Source organism: Trichomonas vaginalis, chromosome II, assembly GCF_026262505.1.
Source record: "Trichomonas vaginalis G3 chromosome II, whole genome shotgun sequence".
Lineage (NCBI taxonomy): Eukaryota > Parabasalia > Trichomonadida > Trichomonadidae > Trichomonas > Trichomonas vaginalis.
In genome coordinates, this window is record NC_067204.1 from 12,942,659 (window position 1) to 12,965,457 (window position 22,799).

General features: G+C 32.6%; 8 protein-coding genes across 8 annotated transcripts, besides 1 other annotated feature; 3 read left to right on the forward strand and 5 right to left on the reverse strand.

Moving 5' to 3' along the window:
• Positions 1-82: 82 nt before the first annotated feature.
• On the forward strand, positions 83-3,985 carry TVAGG3_0536040 (uncharacterized protein; the record flags this gene model as incomplete). The annotated part of the gene is made up of 2 exons (XM_001326244.2): positions 103-2,238; positions 2,728-3,927. The coding sequence occupies 2 exons, from the start codon at positions 103-105 to the stop codon at positions 3,925-3,927; spliced, it is 3,336 nt and encodes a 1,111-aa protein (XP_001326279.1).
• A 112-nt stretch (positions 3,986-4,097) lies between these two features.
• Positions 4,098-5,064, forward strand: TVAGG3_0536050 (uncharacterized protein; the record flags this gene model as incomplete). The annotated part of the gene is made up of 1 exon (XM_001326243.1): positions 4,605-4,988. One exon carries the CDS (start codon positions 4,605-4,607, stop codon positions 4,986-4,988), a length of 384 nt encoding a protein of 127 aa, XP_001326278.1.
• A 488-nt stretch (positions 5,065-5,552) lies between these two features.
• TVAGG3_0536060 (gamma-glutamyl cyclotransferase family) lies at positions 5,553-6,154 on the reverse strand (the record flags this gene model as incomplete). Its single annotated transcript, XM_001326242.1, has 1 exon — positions 5,686-6,129. One exon carries the CDS (start codon positions 6,127-6,129, stop codon positions 5,686-5,688), a length of 444 nt encoding a protein of 147 aa, XP_001326277.1.
• Positions 6,155-6,801: 647 nt separating this feature from the next.
• TVAGG3_0536070 (uncharacterized protein) lies at positions 6,802-10,412 on the forward strand (the record flags this gene model as incomplete). Its single annotated transcript, XM_001326241.2, has 1 exon — positions 6,812-10,279. The coding sequence occupies one exon, from the start codon at positions 6,812-6,814 to the stop codon at positions 10,277-10,279; it is 3,468 nt and encodes a 1,155-aa protein (XP_001326276.1).
• A 2,182-nt stretch (positions 10,413-12,594) lies between these two features.
• Positions 12,595-14,225, reverse strand: TVAGG3_0536080 (nuclear-transcribed mRNA catabolic process, deadenylation-dependent decay; the record flags this gene model as incomplete). Its single annotated transcript, XM_001326240.1, has 1 exon — positions 13,755-14,225. The coding sequence occupies one exon, from the start codon at positions 14,223-14,225 to the stop codon at positions 13,755-13,757; it is 471 nt and encodes a 156-aa protein (XP_001326275.1).
• Positions 14,226-14,547: 322 nt separating this feature from the next.
• TVAGG3_0536090 (armadillo (ARM) repeat-containing protein family) lies at positions 14,548-16,134 on the reverse strand (the record flags this gene model as incomplete). Its single annotated transcript, XM_001326239.1, has 1 exon — positions 14,575-16,134. One exon carries the CDS (start codon positions 16,132-16,134, stop codon positions 14,575-14,577), a length of 1,560 nt encoding a protein of 519 aa, XP_001326274.1.
• An 849-nt stretch (positions 16,135-16,983) lies between these two features.
• TVAGG3_0536100 (ankyrin repeat and SOCS box-containing protein 4 family) lies at positions 16,984-18,594 on the reverse strand (the record flags this gene model as incomplete). The annotated part of the gene is made up of 1 exon (XM_001326238.1): positions 16,984-18,594. The coding sequence occupies one exon, from the start codon at positions 18,592-18,594 to the stop codon at positions 16,984-16,986; it is 1,611 nt and encodes a 536-aa protein (XP_001326273.1).
• An 897-nt stretch (positions 18,595-19,491) lies between these two features.
• Positions 19,492-19,601: a mobile genetic element.
• An 88-nt stretch (positions 19,602-19,689) lies between these two features.
• TVAGG3_0536120 (protein kinase protein) lies at positions 19,690-22,574 on the reverse strand (the record flags this gene model as incomplete). The annotated part of the gene is made up of 1 exon (XM_001326237.1): positions 19,749-22,565. The coding sequence occupies one exon, from the start codon at positions 22,563-22,565 to the stop codon at positions 19,749-19,751; it is 2,817 nt and encodes a 938-aa protein (XP_001326272.1).
• Positions 22,575-22,799: the final 225 nt, after the last annotated feature.

Below are 22,799 nucleotides of genomic sequence, written 5' to 3' on the forward strand. Positions count from 1 at the left end.
AATCGCCTCATATATGCCAACGTAAATTCACTAAGTGTGATCGCTGGATAATAATAATCAAACTATTGTCTGTTTATCTTGTCACTTTTTCAAATCATCTCGATGACAAATTACGAAGATATCGAAGCGAAGTACTTGAAATTACCAAAAGAAATATTCCAAGCAAAGCCATTAGTCAATTTAAACTTTTTCAACTTTGTTAATTCATACATTAAAGAAGAGGAAAATCAAACGGATATTAAGTCAACACCAAAGACAGCAGACAAGCAAAAATCAATATTATTGCAAAAAGATCATGAGCCTAATACTACTAAAAATGCTCGTATTGCAGGATCTAAAGAAAATCAAATTTCAACTCCTCAAAGCAATAAGAATAAACCAATTCTTTCACCTGAACAAATTTCGAAGAATCAAAACAAGCAAAACTCGACACCGAAGTCACCATCTTCGCCAACAAATTCGAAGAAAAACCAAACATCAGCAAAGAATTCACCACGTTCAAAACAATCATCAGTTGTCGAAAGGAGCCTCCCTGCAGATGAGTTCCCAATTGATGTTCCTACATTAGGTGATTCCGGAAACCTCTCTGAAGCGTTGAAGCCAGAGAATCAAACACCTATCAAGGAATCAAAGACACCGCAGAAGAATACCGAAAAATCAACTCCAAAGGAAAAGTCAAATTCATCTCCATCAAAGTCTCCTAAAGAAAAGAAGGAAGAAAAAGAAAGACTCCGTGCCGAAAAGATCCAAAGAGAATTAGAAGAGAAACAGGCTCAAAAGCAGAAAGAAATTGAACAAAGTCCAAAGATGGATAAAAACCGTCAACGCGAGCTCGAGGCACAAAGGAGAGCCAAAGAAGAAGAGCTCATGGAACAAGAGTATCTCGAACTTCTTAAGGAGAAAGGCAATACGATCTTATCTCCTGCCAAAGAAGAAAAATCCAATGAAGAAGAAATTCAAAAGAAGAAAGCTGAGGAAGAAGCTGAACAAAAGAGGATTGAAGAGCAAAAGAAGAAGGCAGAAGAAGAGAGAAAGAAGCAGGAAGAAGAAAAGAAGAAGGCTGAGGAAGAAGCCGCGAGAAAGAAATTAGAAGAAGAAAGAAAATTAGCTGAGGAAGAAGCCCAAAGAAAGAAATTAGAAGAAGAGGAGAAGAAGGCTGAGGAAGAAGCCGAGAGAAAGAAGAAATTAGAAGAAGAAAGAAAGAAAGCAGAGGAAGAGGCTGAAGAACAAAGAAGAAGAGAAGAAAAAGCAGCAGAAGAGAAAAGAAAACAAAAGTACCAAGATGAAAAAAGGAAGGCTAAAGAAGAAGCAAAGGCAAAGAAGAATCATGACACACCTACTAAGTCTCCCAAAGAAAAACGTGAAAAGAAAGAGAAACAGATTGAAGAAAGAATTCTTAAGGAAGAAGAGGAGAAACAACCTCAAAGCCAAAAACAGATAGAGCAAGAGAAAAAGATGACTAAACAAGACCAGCGCGATCTTGAAAGAGAAAGGAAACTTAAAGAGGAAGAAGAGATGGAAATGCAATTTCTTCAACTTCAAAAAGAGAAACAAAACAGATATGCATCACCAGTCAAAGCTGATCACAATGAAAGCAAGGAAGGAGATAACGAGAGAAAGGTAAAGGAAGTCGAAGAAAAGAAGGCCAAAGAAGCTGAAGAAGAAGCAGAAAAGAAGAGATTAGAAGAAGAAGCTGCTGAAAAGAAGGCTAAAGAAGCTGCGGAAAAGAAGAGATTAGAAGAAGAAGCTGCTGCCGAAAAGAAGAGACAACAAGAAGAAGCCGAAAAGAAGGCTAAAGAAGCTGCTGAAAAGAAGAGATTAGAAGAAGAAGAAGCTGCGGAAAAGAAGAGATTAGAAGAAGAAGCTGCTGAAAAGAAGAGATTAGAAGAAGCTGAAAAGAAGAGACAACAAGAAGAAGCCGAAAAGAAGGCTAAAGAAGCTGCTGAAAAGAAGAGATTAGAAGAAGAAGAAGCTGCGGAAAAGAAGAGATTAGAAGAAGAAGCTGCTGAAAAGAAGAGATTAGAAGAAGCTGAAAAGAAGAGACAACAAGAAGAAGCCGAAAAGAAGAGATTAGAAGAAGAAGCTGCGGAAAAGAAGAGATTAGAAGGAGCTGCTGCCGAAAAGAAGAGACAACGAGAAGAAGCTGAAAAGAAGGCCAAAGAAGAAGCAGATAGAAAGGCCAAAGAAGAAGCAGATAGAAAGGCTAAAGAAGAAGCAGATAGAAAGGCCAAAGAAGAAGCTGAAAAGAAGGCTAAGGAAGAAGCTGAAAAGAAGAGACAACAAGAGGAAGCTGCTAAGAAGGCTAAGGAAGAAGCAGATAGAAAGGCTAAGGAAGAAGCTGCTAAGAAGGCTAAGGAAGAAGCAGATAGAAAGGCCAAAGAAGAAGCAGATAGAAAGGCTAAAGAAGAAGCAGATAGAAAGGCTAAGGAAGAAGCTGCTAAGAAGGCTAAGGAAGAAGCTGAAAAGAAGGCTAAGGAAGAAGCTGAAAAGAAGGCTAAGGAAGAAGCTGAAAAGAAGAGACAACAAGAGGAAGCTGCTAAGAAGGCTAAGGAAGAAGCAGATAGAAAGGCTAAGGAAGAAGCTGCTAAGAAGGCTAAGGAAGAAGCAGATAGAAAGGCTAAGGAAGAAGCTGCTAAGAAGGCTAAGGAAGAAGCTGAAAAGAAGGCTAAGGAAGAAGCTGAAAAGAAGAGACAACAAGAGGAAGCTGCTAAGAAGGCTAAGGAAGAGGCAGAAAGAAAGGCCAAAGAAGAGGCAGAAAGAAAGGCCAAAGAAGAAGCAGATAGAAAGAAGAAGGCAGCAGATTTGAAGAAGAAGCAGCAAGAAGAGGCCCAAGCAAAGAAAGCCAGGGAAGAAGAAGAGAAGAGAATGAAAGAAGAGGAAGAACTCGCACAAAAGAAGGCAGAGCAAGAAGCAATCGCGCGTCTTCAAGAAGAAAAGCGCCGCCAGGAAGAGTTAGATAACAAAAAGAAGCAACAAGAAGAAAACAAGAGAAAGCAAATGATGAACCAGAAGAAACAAGAACTCGAGAAGAAGAAAGCAGAAGAAATCAAGAAACGCCAGAACGAAGAGAAGCAACAGAAGATCAACCAAGAAAAGCTTCAAAATGAAGAAAAGAAGCGTCAAAACGAAGAGAAACAAAATAATTTGAAGAAAGAGCAAAAGAACAAAGAACTCAGCCAGAAACTTGAGCTTCTCGAGAAACAAAACAAAGAAACAGAAGAACTTCTCGAGTCAAATCTCAAGATACGTGATTTACCAAACGATTTATCCATCGCTTTAGACAACTTAGAAGCCAAATCACAACAAAGTTCCAAAGCTTTTAACACAGCACAGAAGAAATACCAAGATGTCAAATCCCGGTCAATTGTTTTGGGATCTGATGACGAATTAATTGACGTTGAACCACAAAACATCGTAGAAGAAGTTGAAGACAAAGTCAATGCACAAAAGATTATCGAATCATCCAAATCAGTCATCAATTCACTGAACAAGAAACAACCAATTAAACCGCAAAATAGTTCAGAAAAGGCTGTATCAAATATCAAGTCGAATTTTGATGACGAAATAAAGAAGAGGAAAGACGATAAGATAAAGATGGATAAGGAAAACGAACAAATGGCTGAAGACCTTAAGATCAAGGAAAGAAATAGAATTACCAAGGAATACATCGATGTCAAAACTGTAGAAAGAATTAATAAAATTATTGAAAAACAAAAAGATTATGATTCGCCGAAGAAATCATCGAATGCAGCCAAGAGCTTCAAGACAATACCTAATGTCGATCATATGCCTCCTGCTTTATCATTGACAGAAAAAGAACAATTAATTGCCAAAATTGATCAGAAATTCTTTTTGTCATCTGAAGTTTTAGCAATTTTGGCTTTGTTTATTATTATCCTTATTGCAGTGTATGTTGCCAAAATGTAAATTTTAATATATTTTGATACTTTTTTTATTATTTATAAAATATTTCAAAAATGATGTACTATTTAAATTGAAATCAAGTTTTTGGAGTTATTACCAGCTGATATTGTATTTATTAATGAAATATAAAAAAAATAATAAATACAAACAAATTTTTCATGGATATTAAGAATTTAATATTGAGAAATATATAATAAATTATCATCTATATGCAATGATACTAATGTTATTCTTAGTATGGTAGATTTAATGAATGTGAGCGCATTTTGAATTGAATAACCATAATATATTCATTTGCCAATAGCCGTATGGATTTGTGCACAAATATGCATCAATACCAATGAGATGTTCTGCATTTTGCTCTTTTTTACTAATGATGCATTTGAATTGACAATTGGGAATGTGATCGATTATCAAAATGAGTTACCACTCATCAATAAACTATATCATTGAATTGTTGGTATATCAATTATTTTATATGAGGCATATTTGATGGATTGAGAAATCGCTGACTTTCTCAATTCACTTCTGACTTTTTTTGGCCAAATCGGAATAAACAATTATCTCATTATAAAGAATAAATTTCGCATAGTTTTTGATCATGATATTTTTTCGGTTGGTTTTACAAATTCAATTAATTGAAAAAAAAATTGAATCGATTTCATTCAACAGATTTTACGATGAACGAGTTCGCCGAGGCCATCCTAGAGAAGAATTTCATCCAGAAGATGAATTCCAGCGACTATAAAGCTAAGCATTCCAAAGAATTGCAATGGCTAAATTTTGTCTTCGGTCATAAAGTTAACTATTCAATCATTCGCTCGATTTGCATGATGTTAGCAGAAGCCATAGGTCTACATTTCGGACGAGAATGCTACAGACGTAAATCTACATGTTTCTTCTGGTTACACCTTTATTTTAAGGAGATACAGGATTATCTGTCATATCATTCAATTTCAATGGAATTTACAGATGGCTCCAGGATATGTATACGCCCTTTTTCAGAACTTTCACCTGAACTTAATTCCCCACATGTTCCGTTCAATGATCTTGATCATATGTAATTATGATTAGCGTTATTCGCCACAGCATCGTATGGCATTCATCTTGTTTATTTTTATTTACAATTTTTTAAAAATTGATATATATTTAATTCCTATTAATATTTATATTTTTGGCCATCAAAACAACTGTTCACATACTGATTGTGATTTGCAAAGTTTTTATTTTTTTAGATAAGATTTTTTTTTTCCTTTTTATATTTCATAGCATTGTTGTAATACTATTTATCCTTATCCATAATGAATGTTCACTTAAATAGTAATGAAGTGCTGAATCATATTGATCGAATAGTTTATATTAGAATCGATTTGATCGAATAATTTAAATATGAATCATATTGATCATATATATGGCAATTTTTTAAATAGAATAACTCGGATTCCAGATAAAGAATAACAATTTCAAAATCATTCAAAATTAAAGATCGATTGAGATCCAAATAGGAGTCACGTGTTGTAGAATTCTCTAGCTAGTTATACTTTTCAATATTATACAAGAAGTAATTTTATCCCCACAAATTATTGCCATAATTATCGCAAAAAAAAATCGTAAAAAGATAAATTTGATGTCAATAAACTATATTATAAGATTTTTTTTATTTACCAAAACGATACACAAAGATTATTCATTTCTGATTTTGATTATAAATCAGAGTCAGAAAATTTTCATAAAAACCTGACTTTCCACTTTTTGGTAAATTTAAAAAACAGAAGGAATACCATTATCCTCTGCACCTTTCCTGCATGCACATTTATATTCTTCTGAATAATGTATATTTTTCTTTTTATCTCTGTATTCTTTTGTCATTTTATAGATAATGCATTGTATTAATTTTCCATTCACGTCTATTTTCTGAATAAAACGGAAATATTGTTCAGGATAGCTTTCGTATGCATCCAAATTTTTTAACTCATTTTTATTTACTTTCCATACAAGTCCATTAACATTTTCCATCATTGTTTCGTCAATATCTGCATATTTGGCTTCAACAACCTGATAATTGTGTAAAACTCCTTTTCCAATTTTTATACCTGTTGGACATCTAACAGACATCTGCTCTAAGTTCATGTTAGAGCCATAGGCGAAATAAAAATAATAATCATCGTTTGACTTTGCTGTTTCTATATCATAATTGTAATCCATGTGTTAAAATATTTAATAATTTATCCGGCCAAATAAATTTTATCGTTTTATCCTTTTAGTTCAACAATTTCTAATAAAGAAGGTATTTACATCATATGTTTAACATCACAATAATGGTATATGTGGGATGGTATTGATAATTGTTCACTTATCATTCATTATTGATGAATTAAATTCATATATCTAAATAAATCTTCAGTGCCAAAAATTTCTCTTCAGGAGAACCTTCCATTGAAATGTTTTAATAATTTTGGATATTTCAAACGTATATTGGAATAATTCAATCAAAAATGAATTAAAACTGAAAAAGATATGCGCAAATATGAAGTATTTAACTAACCACAGAATATTTAGATGTTCATTTGTGCTTCTATAATAAAGAATCGGGATGTTCTACCAAAAAATGAATCGATAAAGCAAAATTTTAAAACGAAAGAGAAGGATAGTAACGAGACATGGGAGTTATCTTACTTTGCAAGATTTAACTATCAACACAAAGGACGTTGATGAAATATGAACTCAACAATTTGCATCATCATAATTTTTTTTTACTTTTGCCAATGTAAAAAAATTAATTTCAATTTTCGGATATAAATGATAACGAATCATAACTCATTTTATGTTTATTTTTATCAAGCTCATAAGTAAACGGTCAAAAGCAGACTCATTCAAATTTTATCTCATGAGTTTTCCTAGGGACGAAAGAGATAAAAAGCCAAAATATCAGCAATTCGTCAGCGGGCTTTATAACCCGCCGCGCGGACCATATGCAAACCTTGCACAATATCCAGCTTCGAAAATTCATTATACCGTTCGATCTTATCAGCCTCCTAAACGCACCACATCTCCAAACAATCGCAGTAGTCCATTTCAATATTCGCAGCAGCCAACATACTCATCAAATAATTATTTCCACGGTCCAACAAATTCTCCTGTAAACCAGCCAAGATACGGCCAAAAACAAAATTCAATTCCAGTTTATCAGGCTTCCACTGGAAATTCCGGAAAATTCAATGCACAACCACAGAATTTTTCAAGCAAATACTTCAACAATCATCAAACTCAACAAAAGCCAGTTAGTCCCATAATGCAAAAGAAATACGATCTTAAATCACTCCTTCAAGATAGCTTTTCTTCATCAGATTCAGATTCTTTAGATTCATTTTTGCCACAAAAGAATTCATCTTATAAGGGTACAACGAAATCAATTAACCCTCCACATCTCATGACACGCGAAGAAATTGATGAACTTCTAGAAGACTCTTCTGACTCAGATTTCGAAGATAGACTTAGAATCAACTCCATCAAATCTAATAAATCAGTACCAAGGAAGCACAGCATCGTTCCAATTTACGATCTTAGCTCTTCATCTGATTCTAGTGAAGATGATGAAATTCTTCGCAGATTTTCATCAAAGAAACGCCAAACTTCAATAAGAGACAATAAGAGTCAGAAGCGTCCATCAAGTTTCAAGAATCGTGAAGAAGATTTCGATGATAGTTCAGATGATTCAACTCCAGCACCTCGTAAGCAAGATCGCAAGGCAAGTCATGCTTACCCAATTGATTTATCTGATGATTCAAGTTCTATTTCCAGTATTGACCTTCCATCCAAATATTCTCAGCCAAAGAAGTCCAAACACTCAATCCATCAGAAGAAGACTGTCAGTGGTATTTTAGAAATCACAGATTCATACTCCGATGAATCTTTATTGCCAACTGATTCTTATTCTCAGAAATCTTCCCAGAAACCAGGAAAATCAGCACGCAATACCTCTAAATCAAAGCCAATGAAATCATCCTCCATCAGCGTTACCTCTTCTTTCGATTCCGAAATGAGCAATTCATCAAATCTCAAGAAAGAAGACCAGAAAGCGGCCAAGCCAAACGCCAGATCAATTATATACGATACCGATTCTGATACCAGTGTTTCTGACTTCATTGCCAGACAATCCGCCAAAATCAAGAATCTTACAAAGAAAATTTCGGATTCCAACAAACCAGAAGAGCCAAAGAAGGAAGAAAAGGAAGAACCAGCTGCTAGATCTCGTGAAATCATCAACAGGATCAAGCAAGGACTTCCTGTTGACTCAGAAGATTCAAATGAAGAAATTTCCAGCATTTCCGACCAACCAAAGTCAATTTTGAAGAATCCAAAGGCCACAAAAACCCGTGAAGTCACGATTTCTTCAGATTCCAGTGACTTTGTTGTTGAATCTCAAGACAAAAAGTCCGAAACCAAGTCATCACCACTTTTAGATGAAGATGACGGTGACGAAATGTCTTCTGCTGACGAACTCATCAAGAGAGTCAATGCAAGAATCGCTGGATTCTCTCCTTCAAAGCAGAATCAGCAACAACAAAAAGATTCTGACTCAAAATCGTCACTTTTTGACGAAGAAGAGAAACAACCACCAAAGAAAGAATCTCCACACAAAGCGAGACAAGCCATTATCAAGAAAGTCGAAGAAGAAGAGGAAAACGACGAGAACGATTTCGAAGAAGACACAAATCAATCCCAGAAAGAAGAAGAAGAACAAAACAACGAAGAAATAAAGAAAGACGACTTTGATGATTCCCCAATGCAAGATCCAACAGACGAAGACACTTACAAAGAAGAGGAATACGCACAGAAGATCACCAAGCTCCAGAAATTCATCAAATCCATCAAAATCGCTGAAGAAGAAGATGAAGAAGAAGAAAAATTCAATGATGATGAACAATTTAATGATGAAGCATCAAATATCGATCAGGAACTAAATACATCATTGAAGAAGAACAACTTGAACAAGATCAATCTACAAGACATTGCTGAGGATGAAGAGGAAGAACAGATTCCTTTGAAGGCAGCTCCGAAAATTAAAGTCGGATCATCAAACACTTCGATACAAAAAATTGGTGATGATGTAATTATCGAAAGAGATTCGGAGAAAGATGAAATTAGATTCTCTGGACCTCCTTCTCCAACAGCTCCTTCGTTTGCTGAATCAACTGATTCCGAAAAGAAGAAAGAAGATGCAAACGAAGGAAGCGAAGTTTTACCTCCAAATGATGAAGAAAATTCTGGAATTGAACCAGTCGAAGAAGATGAAATTGATGAGGAAGAACTGAAGAAATTGATTGCACAGCAATTACCTGAAGAAGAAGAAGATTTAGATGAAAACCTTGTTGTTAAAGGAACACAAACACCAGAGAAATCTCCAAGAGAACAACCAAAGAAAGAACAAAAAGTTGAAGAGGAAGAAGAAGATTCGTTGGATGCTTCAGAACTAATGAAGAAAATCGATGAATTGGATCAACTCAGTTTTAAAATACAAGAAGACGAAAAGAGATCGCAATCACAAATAATGAATGAATCAAAACATGAAGAAGAAGAGGAAGAAGACTTCATCAAAAGCTTGGAAAAGAGAGTTGCACAAAGAAAAGCTGAATTAGAAGATAATTCCGAAGAAGAAGAAAAAGAAAATCAAATTCAAATTCAAAAAGTTGAAGAAGAAGAGGAAGATGATGGTGAAGATTTCATCAAGAGTTTAGAAAGAAAAGTTGCAGAAAAGAAGGCAGAATTAGAAGAAAACTCAGATGAAGAAGATGAAGAAGAAAAAGAAAAAGAGCAAGAAGTAAATGAAGAAAATGAAGATGATGATGATGAAAATGATTTCATCAAAAGTTTGGAAAAAAGAGTTGCACAGAAAAGAGCAGAATTAGAAGAAAATTCAGAGGAAGAAGATGATGATGAAAATGATCTCATCAAAGATCTTGAAAAGAGAGTTTCTCAAATCAAAGAACAAAAAGAAGAGGAAGAAGAGGAAGATGATGATTTCGACATCGAAAAATTCAAGAAAGAAAACAACATCCATTTATCTGATGATGATGAGGAAGAAGAAAATAAGGAACAAAATAAAACAAAGAACTCCAACATCGTTATAAATGATGCTGAATTAATGAAGAGCAATGATGAGGAAATCGATGAAGAAATATCAGCAAATTCAGCTGATTTGCAAACTCAAACAAAAGAAGAAAAAGAAGGAATCTACATGAAATTGTCGAAGGATGAAATCGACAATGAAGAAGAGGATGACTTTGATGATGACACTTACATTAAGAAGGCTTTGGAGGCATTCGGTGAAGAAATCTCTGATGAAGACATTTAATTTAATTTAATTTTATTTTATTATTTTTGTATCACAATTTTTTTTTATTTTATCGTTACGTCTAAATATTATTCATTTATATTTCAGTGTTTTAGTAAGTCAAGCCCTAGTATTTGTAATGACAAGACAGAGGTAACAATAATCTTTATTTCAAAGTTCGTTTTTGTTATATGATACTCCAATAAAAGGTATAAGAATAAGGCATAGATTGTTTTCATTTTGATAGAATGCAATCAATACGAAATTCAATTTGTTCAAAATTTATATTAATTAGGCAAATAAGATAAATTATTTGTTGACTTATAAATTGTATAAAAAACTTATATTTTGGTTCTTATGCACATTATTAAAAGATAAATTTATATATAAACATTGTTTGAGTATAAATTTCAATATGTACTTATGGAACTATGAATAAAAACTGTTTGCATATATAATATACATGGTAACATAACAAAATTTTAAATTTCATTCTTCTCGACAAAATTTAATAAAAATAGGGAATTCTATAACATATCTGACTGAACAATTATTCATATTCTTCAATGCGTTAACTTTTCTCAGGAACGTGTGATGAAAATTTAAATCACTTATATGAATTATAGCAATATCTGAGATTGGATAGGAGGAGGAGTATCCACAGAAAAAGTCTCGTGTTTTGTTGCATTTGGGATACACTTTTTGCTTAAAAGCGTGTTCAAAATTTTCTTTTATGATATGGCCAAGAAAATAATGAGAAGCCGTCTGTTGATACGTCAAACCTGCCCATTCTCTAATGCTATTGCTATAAAAGTCATCGTCTGCTTTAATCTGTTCAAGCCATTCATCTGCGTGATCAACTAATAATTTTGCAACAGGGCGCGACATAAGATACCCGGCACCACCTTGCAAGTAAGTATATTGAAGAGATGTTATACAATGCCCTTGTAATACATTATCGTAAAATGGATTATTTTTTTGATCTAATTCTCTGATCATCTTAGTAGCAGCTAGCATATCGATTGATGTATCATCTGTTAACGTCCAATAATATTCTAAGTTTGTATTGTCCAAAAAAAATTTGGCGCCAGTAATTCTTTTGATTGCTCTGTCTCTATCACGAAAAACATCTTTATTTACTCCAACAGTATGATTGTATAGCTCCTTTATGGGCTCGATATATAAATTTGGATAATCATTTTGTAACGGAGAAATAAATTTAACAGAATTGAAGTTAGATTTTAATATGCTATGCATCCAATTATTGTATACAAACGGTCTTCTTTTTGATTTCGGCTCTGTAATCACTCCGAAGAAAATTCTTGATAATGGATAAGTAAATTCTTTAAAATATGTGTCATTTTCCGCTAATCCAATGTCATTTCCTTTTTTGTATAAGAATATATAATAAAGAAGTATGAAAAAGAGAATATAATGTCTGTAAGGGTGAACACGATATATTTTTGACATTGTGAAACAAAATCTATTTAACTCTGTTGCAGATATGAAATAGAATGGTTGCAGTTGCATCAATTTTGATGATGAACAAATATGTCACCCACTGTAGAATGGATATTTAATGAACTGCAAGAAGGTATAGAGATTTATCTACAATTTTATTATCTAGAAATAAAATTCTTTATTATAAATATAATCGTATTTCCTCTATAAGTCGATTGGATATAGATGTTAATATCATGACTACCTTTTAAACATAAATAGAATCGAAAAAGGTTGCCTCAATTTCTATAATTTAAGATCTTATGTTCATTGGATTTACTATGTATGTATGAAGAAAGTGCATTCAGGTAGAAAAATTCTTGTAAACTCCTTTCTATAGATGAAATTGAATCTCAATCCGACTAAAAAAGTATGTTTATAGATTTTTTAATAAAAATCCTTTTTATTTATATTCAACAGAGAGCGATAATGGTGTCAATCATGATCAATTATGAAATAAATTTTTCAAAAAAAATCTAAAAAATATATTTCATATTCAAAAAATATAAGTTTTACTATAAAAAATGATATATGAAAAAAATTTAGAAAAATAGATATGAGTTAAAATCGATAATAATACTAATTCTCCTATTTTCCACACATAATCAATCATATTTTGTAAATAAATTATAATTTTCAATTTAAAATTAAACAGAATTCGGGGTTGAATAGCTAGATTTCGCTAAATTAAGATAGTGTAGAATGAATCAATATTAAAAATTAAACCAATTTAAAAATTCATTAATTTTGAGCATAGAAGAAAGAAATCAGGTTAACCAGAGTATAGTGATGAATGTAATTATATTTTTCAATTCACAAATATTAATAATTTCCATGGACTATCATGATTCGTCGCGTATCGATATCTCGTTACGTGAAATTAGAACTGCTTGCGTTGAACTATGGATAAATATGATTAACAGTAAAGATTCTTTCGGTGAAATGCAAGATATAATCAACAAAATTGATAAGATTTTGTTTGATAGACAAAATAATTCAAGTTTTTATACATTTCTGGCATGCAGCACATTTACCAACGAATTAAAGCCTAGGATTCTCAAAATATTTCCTAAAAACGATAATTTAATATCGAAATTAAAAGAACAATTAATATCATTACTAAAAAGAGTATTTGATCCAATAAACAAGAACAAATCTCTTCAATCTAAATATGACAACTTACAAAAAAAGCTCGCGCAAGATAGGTATTTTCTCGTACAACAAGATGTTGAAAAATTGTTCAACATGCTCTCTAAAGCTTATTCAAAAGAAATCAAAATACCAGATATTATTGCCAAAATATCGCGTGCACTTTCATCGATATTTTCTCTTCAAGGGAATATGGAAATTATACAAAAATTCTATGAAAATTATATAGCATTTTCAATCGGAACGCTGATGGTTAAGAGATATTCTCAAAAACTAGGAACTCGAAATTTCCTCTCGAAGCATGATATATCTGGAGATTTAACTATAGACGAAATTGATTTACCATTGCAACAAAACGTTATCAAGCGCAATATTGCAATCAGTAAGCAGAATAATAATTCTCATATTAATATATTAGCTTTTTCGATGATTTTCATTTTCTTATTTACAGTTGTAGTTATATTTGATAATAATAGACTGCAACTTTAAACATGTTTGTTTTTCTATCTCAAATTTTATTTATTGTTATTTTTGAGTTATGAGCATATATTATTAAAGCGATGCATGCATAACTAACCCTACAGAAGAATCGAATAATAAAAATCTGATGCTAACTTCATCTTTCGTTTAAACCATGCATTTTTTATACACTATAACAATATAATTACAGCAATAAGCAAATTTCTTATTAGAATAATGTTTGGCAATCATATACATTCATTCATTATAATTTTACAAAATTCAATAAAAATCATAACATAAATATAAATCAAAATAAAAGTGACATGTTTTTGTTAGGGTAATTAAACATGAAAAACAATTCAAGTAAACATATAAAGCTAACAATTTATTTTTCTTCAATAGACCAGTTATTGATATTAAAAACTTTATGTTCAGACTTATTATCATAAGTCCAAGTATAATCGCTATATTTCCAGCCACGATTTTGTAGTTCTTTTGCTGATAACATCTGCAATGAATCTTTTGTTTGGCAATAAAACATAAAAAAGAGAGTAAGTTCTGGCAAATGTTCTATTATTAAATTTGGAGGCTGAATATTAGAAAATTCAAGCCATTGTTTTGGAAAATTTGCATTTGTCCAATAATCAAATGGGATTTCTCCAAAAATAGATCGCATCTTCTCGTAGGTTGCACCTTCTGGTGGAATTCCTAGTGCATTTGGTTCTATTCCGATTTCACCGATTTTTTCACGTTGTGGCATAATACTTACCTCATTAATAAATCTACTTAAATATTGTGGCCCATCGCCATCATCTTGTGTAAATGATCCACTTGAATGAAGTTCATAATCGCTCATAAGTGTATCATATGTCACTTTTTAGATTTTATCAATGATTATTTCATTCTCATTAGCAGTTTAGATTCAGCTACTCATAATTAACAACTTTATTAGTAAAATTTATGGGTAAATCGATTTTTTATGTTCAATTCAATTTGGAAACAGAAATAGTTATATAGATAGCTTTCCATATACTTAGACTTGAATAAGGTAATCTAAATAACCGAAAGGATGACACTCTCATAAAAATAAATTCAATTTTATTGATAGAAAAGAAAAATATTTCATTGAATTGGAGTATTATCATTAGTATAAGGATAAAAATGTATTGAGATACTAGTTATATAAAAACATACAAATTTAGAATTTATTTTTCAAATTTCTTTGCAAGATCCTTCAAAGAAGGCATTAGAAGAGCTATTTCTTCTACGTCCTTTACTTCCATGCATGTTTCAATTCCAGCATCGCACTTAATCATCTCTTTCATCAAATCCAAGACGTAGTCAAGAATTCCGTAATTCATCAAATGGACCATTTTACCTCTCATTCCGACACAAACTCTTTCCATGTGGTTGACCGTCAAATTTTTGAGGGCAATCAGTGCATTTGCAACACTCATTTGCTCTGGAGTCCATTCTTCGACTTCGTTCATTGGAGTATCGAGCAATCCGAACAAAAGAGTAATATGCTGATAGGCATCTTCTGATCCTTGTAACGTAGACGACGCTTTTGAGATACATCTCATTAAAGAAACGGCGAGATCAATACTTTCTGTGACAGAAAGGAGGTCGAACATGCCATGAATATTTAAAGGCTGGTCAGAGAACACAACGTTAGCAGTTATTTCATCAGATTGTTGCATTGCGTTTGCCAAAGCAATTCCTGCCATTTCTGCAACATCAAGACGTTCTGAACGAAGTAAAGTTGCAAATGGCATTAAATCTTCTGATTCAAGCTCGTCAAGAGCTTCGATATGAAGAACAAGAACACTGAGTGCCTTTGCAATCATATTCTGGATGAGAGGATCAAAGTCACATATGAGAATGAGCTGTAGAATGTTGGAAGGAAGCTCATATTTAGTAATAAAGTCAAAGTCAGGTAAATCTTCACAAATTGTAACAAAAAGCCCTAACACTTGGTAAACAAACGTAAGTTTTTCCTTTTGGAAACGTTTTTTACGCGTTCTGCATTGTAATGATTTGCATATATCGACAATTACATCAGTTTTGATGATTTCATGCATGCATTCTACATTAGAAGCAATGTGCCTTAATGATGCACATGAGTATGTTGAAATATCGTCAAGATCTGAAAAAGAATTTTGGACAAGTTTTGGAATTATTCCGCATCTAATAAAAAGCTCATCGTTAAACTCATCTTTGCTCATTTCATATATGAGTTTTGTAATTGGATCAAGAATTTCTCTGTCTGATTGCGGAATAACACGCAAACAAATTGCAAGTGATTTAAATAGTATGTTGGACTTTTCTTTTGTAAAATCTGCATATATTGTTGAAACCATAGAGAATAGTTCGTGTGTTAAAATATGATAAACGTTGAAATCCATTTCAAATACAGAATCACTATTCCAAACTTTGATCATGCCTAATATTTGATCAAGGACAATCTCATGATTCTGCTCTTTAAGTCGTGGGATATAGTTGAGAATAGATGCAGAACGAGATGTTGGCGGTTCTCTGACAATTTGCTCTTCTATCTCTTGAGGAGCAATCGATTCGACTTTTAGCTTCGTAATTTCTGTTTTAGCTTCTTCTACGTTGCGGGCAGATGTTGGACGCGAGCCTAATTGGGAATCAATCAATCTCCTTCCCTTCTTTGGTTCAACATTCGGTTTAATAATTTTTGGAAGTTGTCTCCTCTTAGGTGATAATCCTGGTACTTGAGCAGGAGGTTTGATTGCGCTCATAAAAATTTATATAAAAAAAGTATATTTACGCCTGTAAGATATAATAGTTCTTCGATTTAAAGACACAAAGGTCTGTATTTAGTATGTTTTATGGATCATTGCTTGTTTGATATCATTGCTTGATCTAATGCAGGAATTAGAACATATTTATACCGTTTCAAATTTAACTCATATGGACACATGTATCTAAAACGGAGCAAGCATATGCCAAAGCTAAGCCTTAATAAATTATCATATATAATTTTAAATAGATGTTTCCCTTAATAAAGATAGCTCAAATAGTCAACAAATGCTCATTGTTGATGAGTTATATATTAATTCTTAGTCAGCGAATTATTAAATTATAAATACATCAAGCCTTAGTTAGGCATTGAATATCACCTACTAGACTCATGTTCACAAGTTATTGATCAAGCATTTACTCAAATATTCAGAGTGGAAGCATTCCTAAAAAGAGTGATAAAAATTAAAGGTGATATACGTAAAAATCGTTTTATGTATATTATCTAATGAGAAATTAAGCTTAGTATATTATGTAAGAACATTATATTTTTGAGACATGTGAAATAAGAAGTTCGGCTGTTTCTTTACAATTATAAAATACTGCATTATCAAGAGCGGTTCGTCTATCATTATCTTTTTCATTGATATTTATACCATGTGAAATAAGAAGTTCGACTGTTTCTTTATTATTATTAAATGCTGCAATGTGAAGAGGGTTTTTTTCATCATTATCTTTTTCATTGATATTTGCACCATGTGAAATAAGAAGTTCGGCTGTTTCTTTACTATCATAACGTGCTGCACTATGAAGAGCAGTTCTTCCATCATTATTTTTTTCATTGACATTTATACCATGTGAAATAAGAAGTTCGGCTGTTTCTTTACTATTATTAATTGCTGCAATATGAAGGGGGTGTCTCCCATATTATCTTTTTCATTGGTATTCGCTCCATGTGAAATAAGAAGTTCGACTGTTTCTTTATTATTATTAAATGCTGCAATACGAAGAGCAGTTCTTCCATTATTATTTTTTTCGTTGATATTTATACCATGTGAAATAAGAAGTTTGGCTGTTTCTTTACTATTATAAAATATTGCTTTATGAAGAACTGTTTCTCCATTATTATTTTTTTCATTGATATTTATACCATGTGAAATAAGAAGTTCGGCTGTTTCTTTACTATCACAACGTGTTGCATTATGAAGAGCAGTTCTTCCATTATTGTTTTTTTCGTTGATATTTATACCATGTGAAATAAGAAGTTTGGCTGTTTCTTTACTATTATCATATGCTGCAATATGAAGGGCGGATTCTCCTTCATTATCTTTTTCATTGATGTTTGCGCCGTGTGAAATAAGAAGTTCGGCTGTTTCTTTACTATCATAACGTGCTGCTCTATGAAGAGTTGTTTCTCCATATTTATTTTTTTCATTGATATTTATACCATGTGAAATAAGAAGTTCGGCTATTTCTTTACTATCATAACGTGCTGCTTTATGAAGAGCGGTTTCTTCATGTTTATCTTTTGTATTGATATTTGCACCATTTGATAGAAAATATTTGCAAAGGGATGGAATATTGAACCTCGTCGAATTAAAAAAGCATGCATTAATATCATTAGTTTGATCGAAATAAACTAAAAATGACTCAAGATTATTATACTGTACACAATAATCCAAATCGATCTCTATATTGAACTCATTCATCAAGAATGTAACAAAATTAATGTTGTGTGAAATAATTGCATATTCCATGCAAAATTTATCTGGTTTCTGATATTTCAGACATTCACTCATGATCTCTGGATTTCCTCCTAAAAATGATAATTGAAGACATTTTTGAGTTATTTCTGAACCATATTTAGTTCTTAAGAATTTGAAACAATCAACTGCTCCATGGTAACAACATAATTCAAGTAACGAATATCCATTATAAGATTTGAAAGAAAATGGATATAAACTACTTTCAAGTTTTTGATCTTTATTAAATCCTTCTCTTTCAGTGAACAAGATAAATGTTTCTAAGTCATTATTCATAATTGCTCTGTAAATCGTATTTTCTGTATGAATATCCATATTTACTGAGTTAAAATTTTTAAAATTAAGGTATTTATCTAATTTAATACCATATTCTTTGTAAAACAAGAGAATAGAAATCATGGGAATATTTTTGACCTTTTCAACATGATAATCATCAGATATGAGTTTGGCAAGAGATAAATATGACTTTGTATAGCGATTATTATACCGAATGATATTTAAAATATCTTCCATAATATTTTTTGGTGGGTATTTCTTTGAATCAATCAATTCTGTTTTGATTATTTTGTAAATATCTTTTAATTCTTCTTCCTTTTCCGTTTTCAGCTGATACAAAGCAATGTATGAATCAATGTAGTATTTACAGATACTTCGCAGCTCGCTGTATTTATTGGGATGAATGTCTTGGTTGGACATTAATATTTTTCTAAAAGGGCCATATTTGCATTTTAACATATATATATATATATATTTTAAATGTTATGTTAGACATGTGGAAGTCAATGATCACAAAGATTTCGGAAATAATTTATGAACATTAATTAAGTTCATAGGTATCAAATGGCACAATAGCAATAGAAAAGTCGAAAAGAATAGGATTTTTATCCAAATGTTTATATTCAAACAAAATTATTCAAAGAACTTCAAGGAAATCATTACATTTGAGGTATCAATGAACCTGACATGAATTCTAATGCTGGTGTTCATCAGCTGTGTGAAAATTTAAAAATGAAATACTAAATAAATCAAATCCCAGTCACATCTATTGGTGTTAATGCCTTTCGAAACCACTAAAATCTTAAATGCTTATATATATATATATATTCCTAATTCTATTACTTTACACGCTTTAGATTGTTTTACATAAAGTTTTCTGTAAATCAATAAAACCCCCTAGAAATCAGTTTTCTCGCTTAAAATCATAACATCAATGTATTGCTTATTGAAGTATAGTGTTAATTAATGATGATTAGTGTATAGCCAGAAGTTTTTATTAATCGAAAGAAGCCGAACCCCAAAATTTCTCCACTGCTTCAAACTTGATTAGAATAGATCACTGCGGACTTTATAAATTTTAAATTAGAGAGTCATTTGCAGAACACAAATATTTAAATCAAGATCAATCTTTATGCTTTTATATTACGTAAAATACTCACTTGATTTTGTTTATTTATATTTGATAAATTCTCAATTAGCAGGAGAGTCTCAATGCTTTTATCTCGCCATCTAAAAAGATTTATGCGAATTTGCCTTTAGCAATATGCACCCATACGGACTCATGAAAGTAATTATTATAATTATTAAGGGTGACAATACGCCCCTATGACATGGCTTTCGATTAAGATGGTTAAGGTTAATTTTCAATTACGCTTCATGCTAGTTGTCAAAAATTTGAATTAAAGTCAGATGGGCATAAGTGCAGCTTTAAAACAAAATTTGTGCAAGTGGAGCCTTAAATCTATGAATCATCTTCATGATAATCAAGATACGGAAAATAATGAATAGAAGAATATTTATACATTCAAAACAAATAAAAAAAAAACACAAATATAACAAAACAAAACAAGATATTAATTATTCTTGGATGGAGTTAATCTTGATTTGATTCTTATTAACTTAGGTCTCATTGGGTCATTAATTTTACATGATTTCAGCTTCTGAACAATTACATCCAACATTCCATTTTCCATCATTACTTTGCAAGGGACAGAAACAGCTGAAACACTGTCGAAAATATCAGATAAAATCGATGCATCATCAGTTTTCCAGAACTCAAATGTTGATTTAATCAACTCAATAATGTTTGTTTTATCATCCAAAATATCAGAAGCTTCCGGAGTTATTAGTATTCTATGGATTGTACTCAAAGCCCGTTTCCTTGTATTCTTATCACCATTCTTTAAAAGATTCAAGAGATCTCTTAAAAATGGAACACAAGCTGCAGCACAATTCGGATCAACAGTTACATTCGAAATACAAATCAATGGATAAACACCGAAATTAGAAATTCTCGACATTTCAAAGAAAGTCTCTACTGAATCTAACATCACTTTCGCATCAGGAATAGCTGCTGACATAGCAGCCATACACATAACAGATAATGACCGAATTTCTTCATTGTCACTTTTCTTCATTAAATCTGACACAACAACAGAAATTCCCCATTCATCCATCAAGTTTGCACCATCTATTGAAGTACTAAGAGTTCCTATCATTCTCAGACCACTTTCTACTACCAAAAGATTTTTGTTTTCTAAACTTTTTGACAGGAAATTTTTGAGGATTTGACTGTCAGAATTATTCACAATTTCCAAATTTTCCGATGCGATTAAAGCAGTTGCACAAGAACTGGCGAGGACTAAACAGTTGTCATCGTCCTTGTCATTGTCAAGGCATACAAGGAACATGTGCATCATGGCCTTAAAGAGTGGTTCCGTTGCTTTGTCGACGCAGAATTTGTAACACAAATCGAGAGACAAAATTTTGTTGATTTGATCAAAACCGGAAATTAACTGTGAAAAAGAACCAGGAAAAGTCCTGATTTGCGATACTTCTTTGTATAACTGTTGGTATCTCATCATACATGACAATGTCTGCAATGCTTCCCTCTGTACATTGATGTCTCCGTTGGAAACAGCTCCTGGAAAACTCCTGACAAATTCAGAAATTGTGTGTAATTTCGGAGTTGTTTGATCATCAAGTAAATTCCGAATTAACTTCAAACTCATTGATATAATTGAAGTATTCTCATGCGCAATTAATGGACATACTCTATCAATACCATCCGAATTTTTCATCTGTTGTTTTACAGATGAAAAAAGTGACAATTTCAACATCAAAACCAAAACTTTTTTCAAAAGATCAGTTTTCGATTCTGGAGCTGCATTTCTTATTAAATTCTCTATCGATGGATTGAAAGCATCAACTTCTTCATAAAGCTTACGTTGCAGTATCAGATCAAGTAAATTCAACGCGTTTTCCCTTGTACTTAAATCTGCAACTAAAAGAAAAGGTGACACTTTTTGAATGTGTGATGCTGTGAATGAAACATTACTGTGTTTAGCGATTACAAGCAGACAATCGAGTAACTGAGGAATACTACTAGTGCTTAGTCTTGTAAGAATGTCTAATGTGGCAATTGGACCTCCGTTTTTGATGAAAGGTTCAATTTGTGATTCATCTCTGAAAAGTTCTGCTGTTAATGCGATCAAACATGTGGAAGCATGGCTGTCCGTGCACGTGGCAATCTTTTTTACAAGGAGAGGCATAACGTCGAGCTTCGCAACCTTCTTTAGATTTTCTTCATCGTTTAATGCGGCAATTAATGGGAGAATCGTGCCTGTTCCGTTGATAAATCCATTCAGAAGATCGGCCAATCGGGCATTGGTCAATGATTTCACGTCAATTTCGACAGATGAAGCCTCATCAAGGTCAATGTGGTCTTCAACACCGGATGAGATCTGTGCGACGTAGGCTTTGAGCTTGGTAATGTCTGTGCCTGGGAATGAGATTGCTCCTGACTCGAGAGCTCGTACAATTGTATTAAAATCTGGTCTTTTACTCGGATCTGAGTCCCAGCATATTCTAATGAACTTTTCCAAGTTATGGGGACAGTTCTTTGGTATTTTAGGACGATTGTTTTGATTGACGACCGACATAGCGATTTGAATATCTCTGAGGCCTCTGTAAGGCACATCGCCTGTTAACATCTCCCAGAGAATGATACCGTAGCTATAAACGTCTGCTTTTTCATCGTATTTCTGTGAAATTAAGACTTCTGGTGCCATCCATTGAGATGTGCCGATTTCGCCTGTCATTGGCTCAGAACTATTACTTTTAGCTCTTGCCATGCCGAAATCACATATCTTTGGGAAGTTTTCGGCATCAAGTAAGATGTTTAATGATTTAAGATCGCGATGAAGCATTTGATTATCGTGTAAAAATGCCATACCGTAGGCAACTCCGAGAGCTATAATTGAGAGTTGTGTCGGCGAAAGCCTGTTTGTAATTTCTTTCGTATGCAATCGAGAAAATAAAGATCCACCACTCATGAATTCAGTAACAATACAGAAAGGTGGCTTGGTGCATGCTCCTACGAATGGAAGAATTGCAAAATGTCGAAGACCGGCCAAGATTCCGACTTCTCGTTTGAACATTTCAAGCATTTTTGCATCAAACTGCTGATTTCGTAACCTTTTGATTGCAACAACTGTGCCATCACTCTTTCTATATCCATAAAATACTTCGGCAAAGCCACCTGATCCAATTCTTTTTTGAAGCTCAAGATCTTCATGTTCTATCTCCCATTGTTCAAATGGAGAAAGCTGTTTGGCAATTATTGATGGATCTAGAACTTTCTCTTGTTCACGAGATGTATCTGGATCCATCAATTTATTTTTTTACAAAAAATTTAATCTCATCTCACGGTGTCACCCCCTGCAGAATAAAAATTGCTATTTTATTTATGCGCAAAATACATTGTTATTTATAACATATTCGATTAAGAACATGCATTACACAGGGAGTAGTGCTTGATATTTCAAAATATCATGATCAAGGTTCTACAGCTACAAATATTGTCGACTCAATACAGAATTGGCTTCATTCAATATCAATATTTT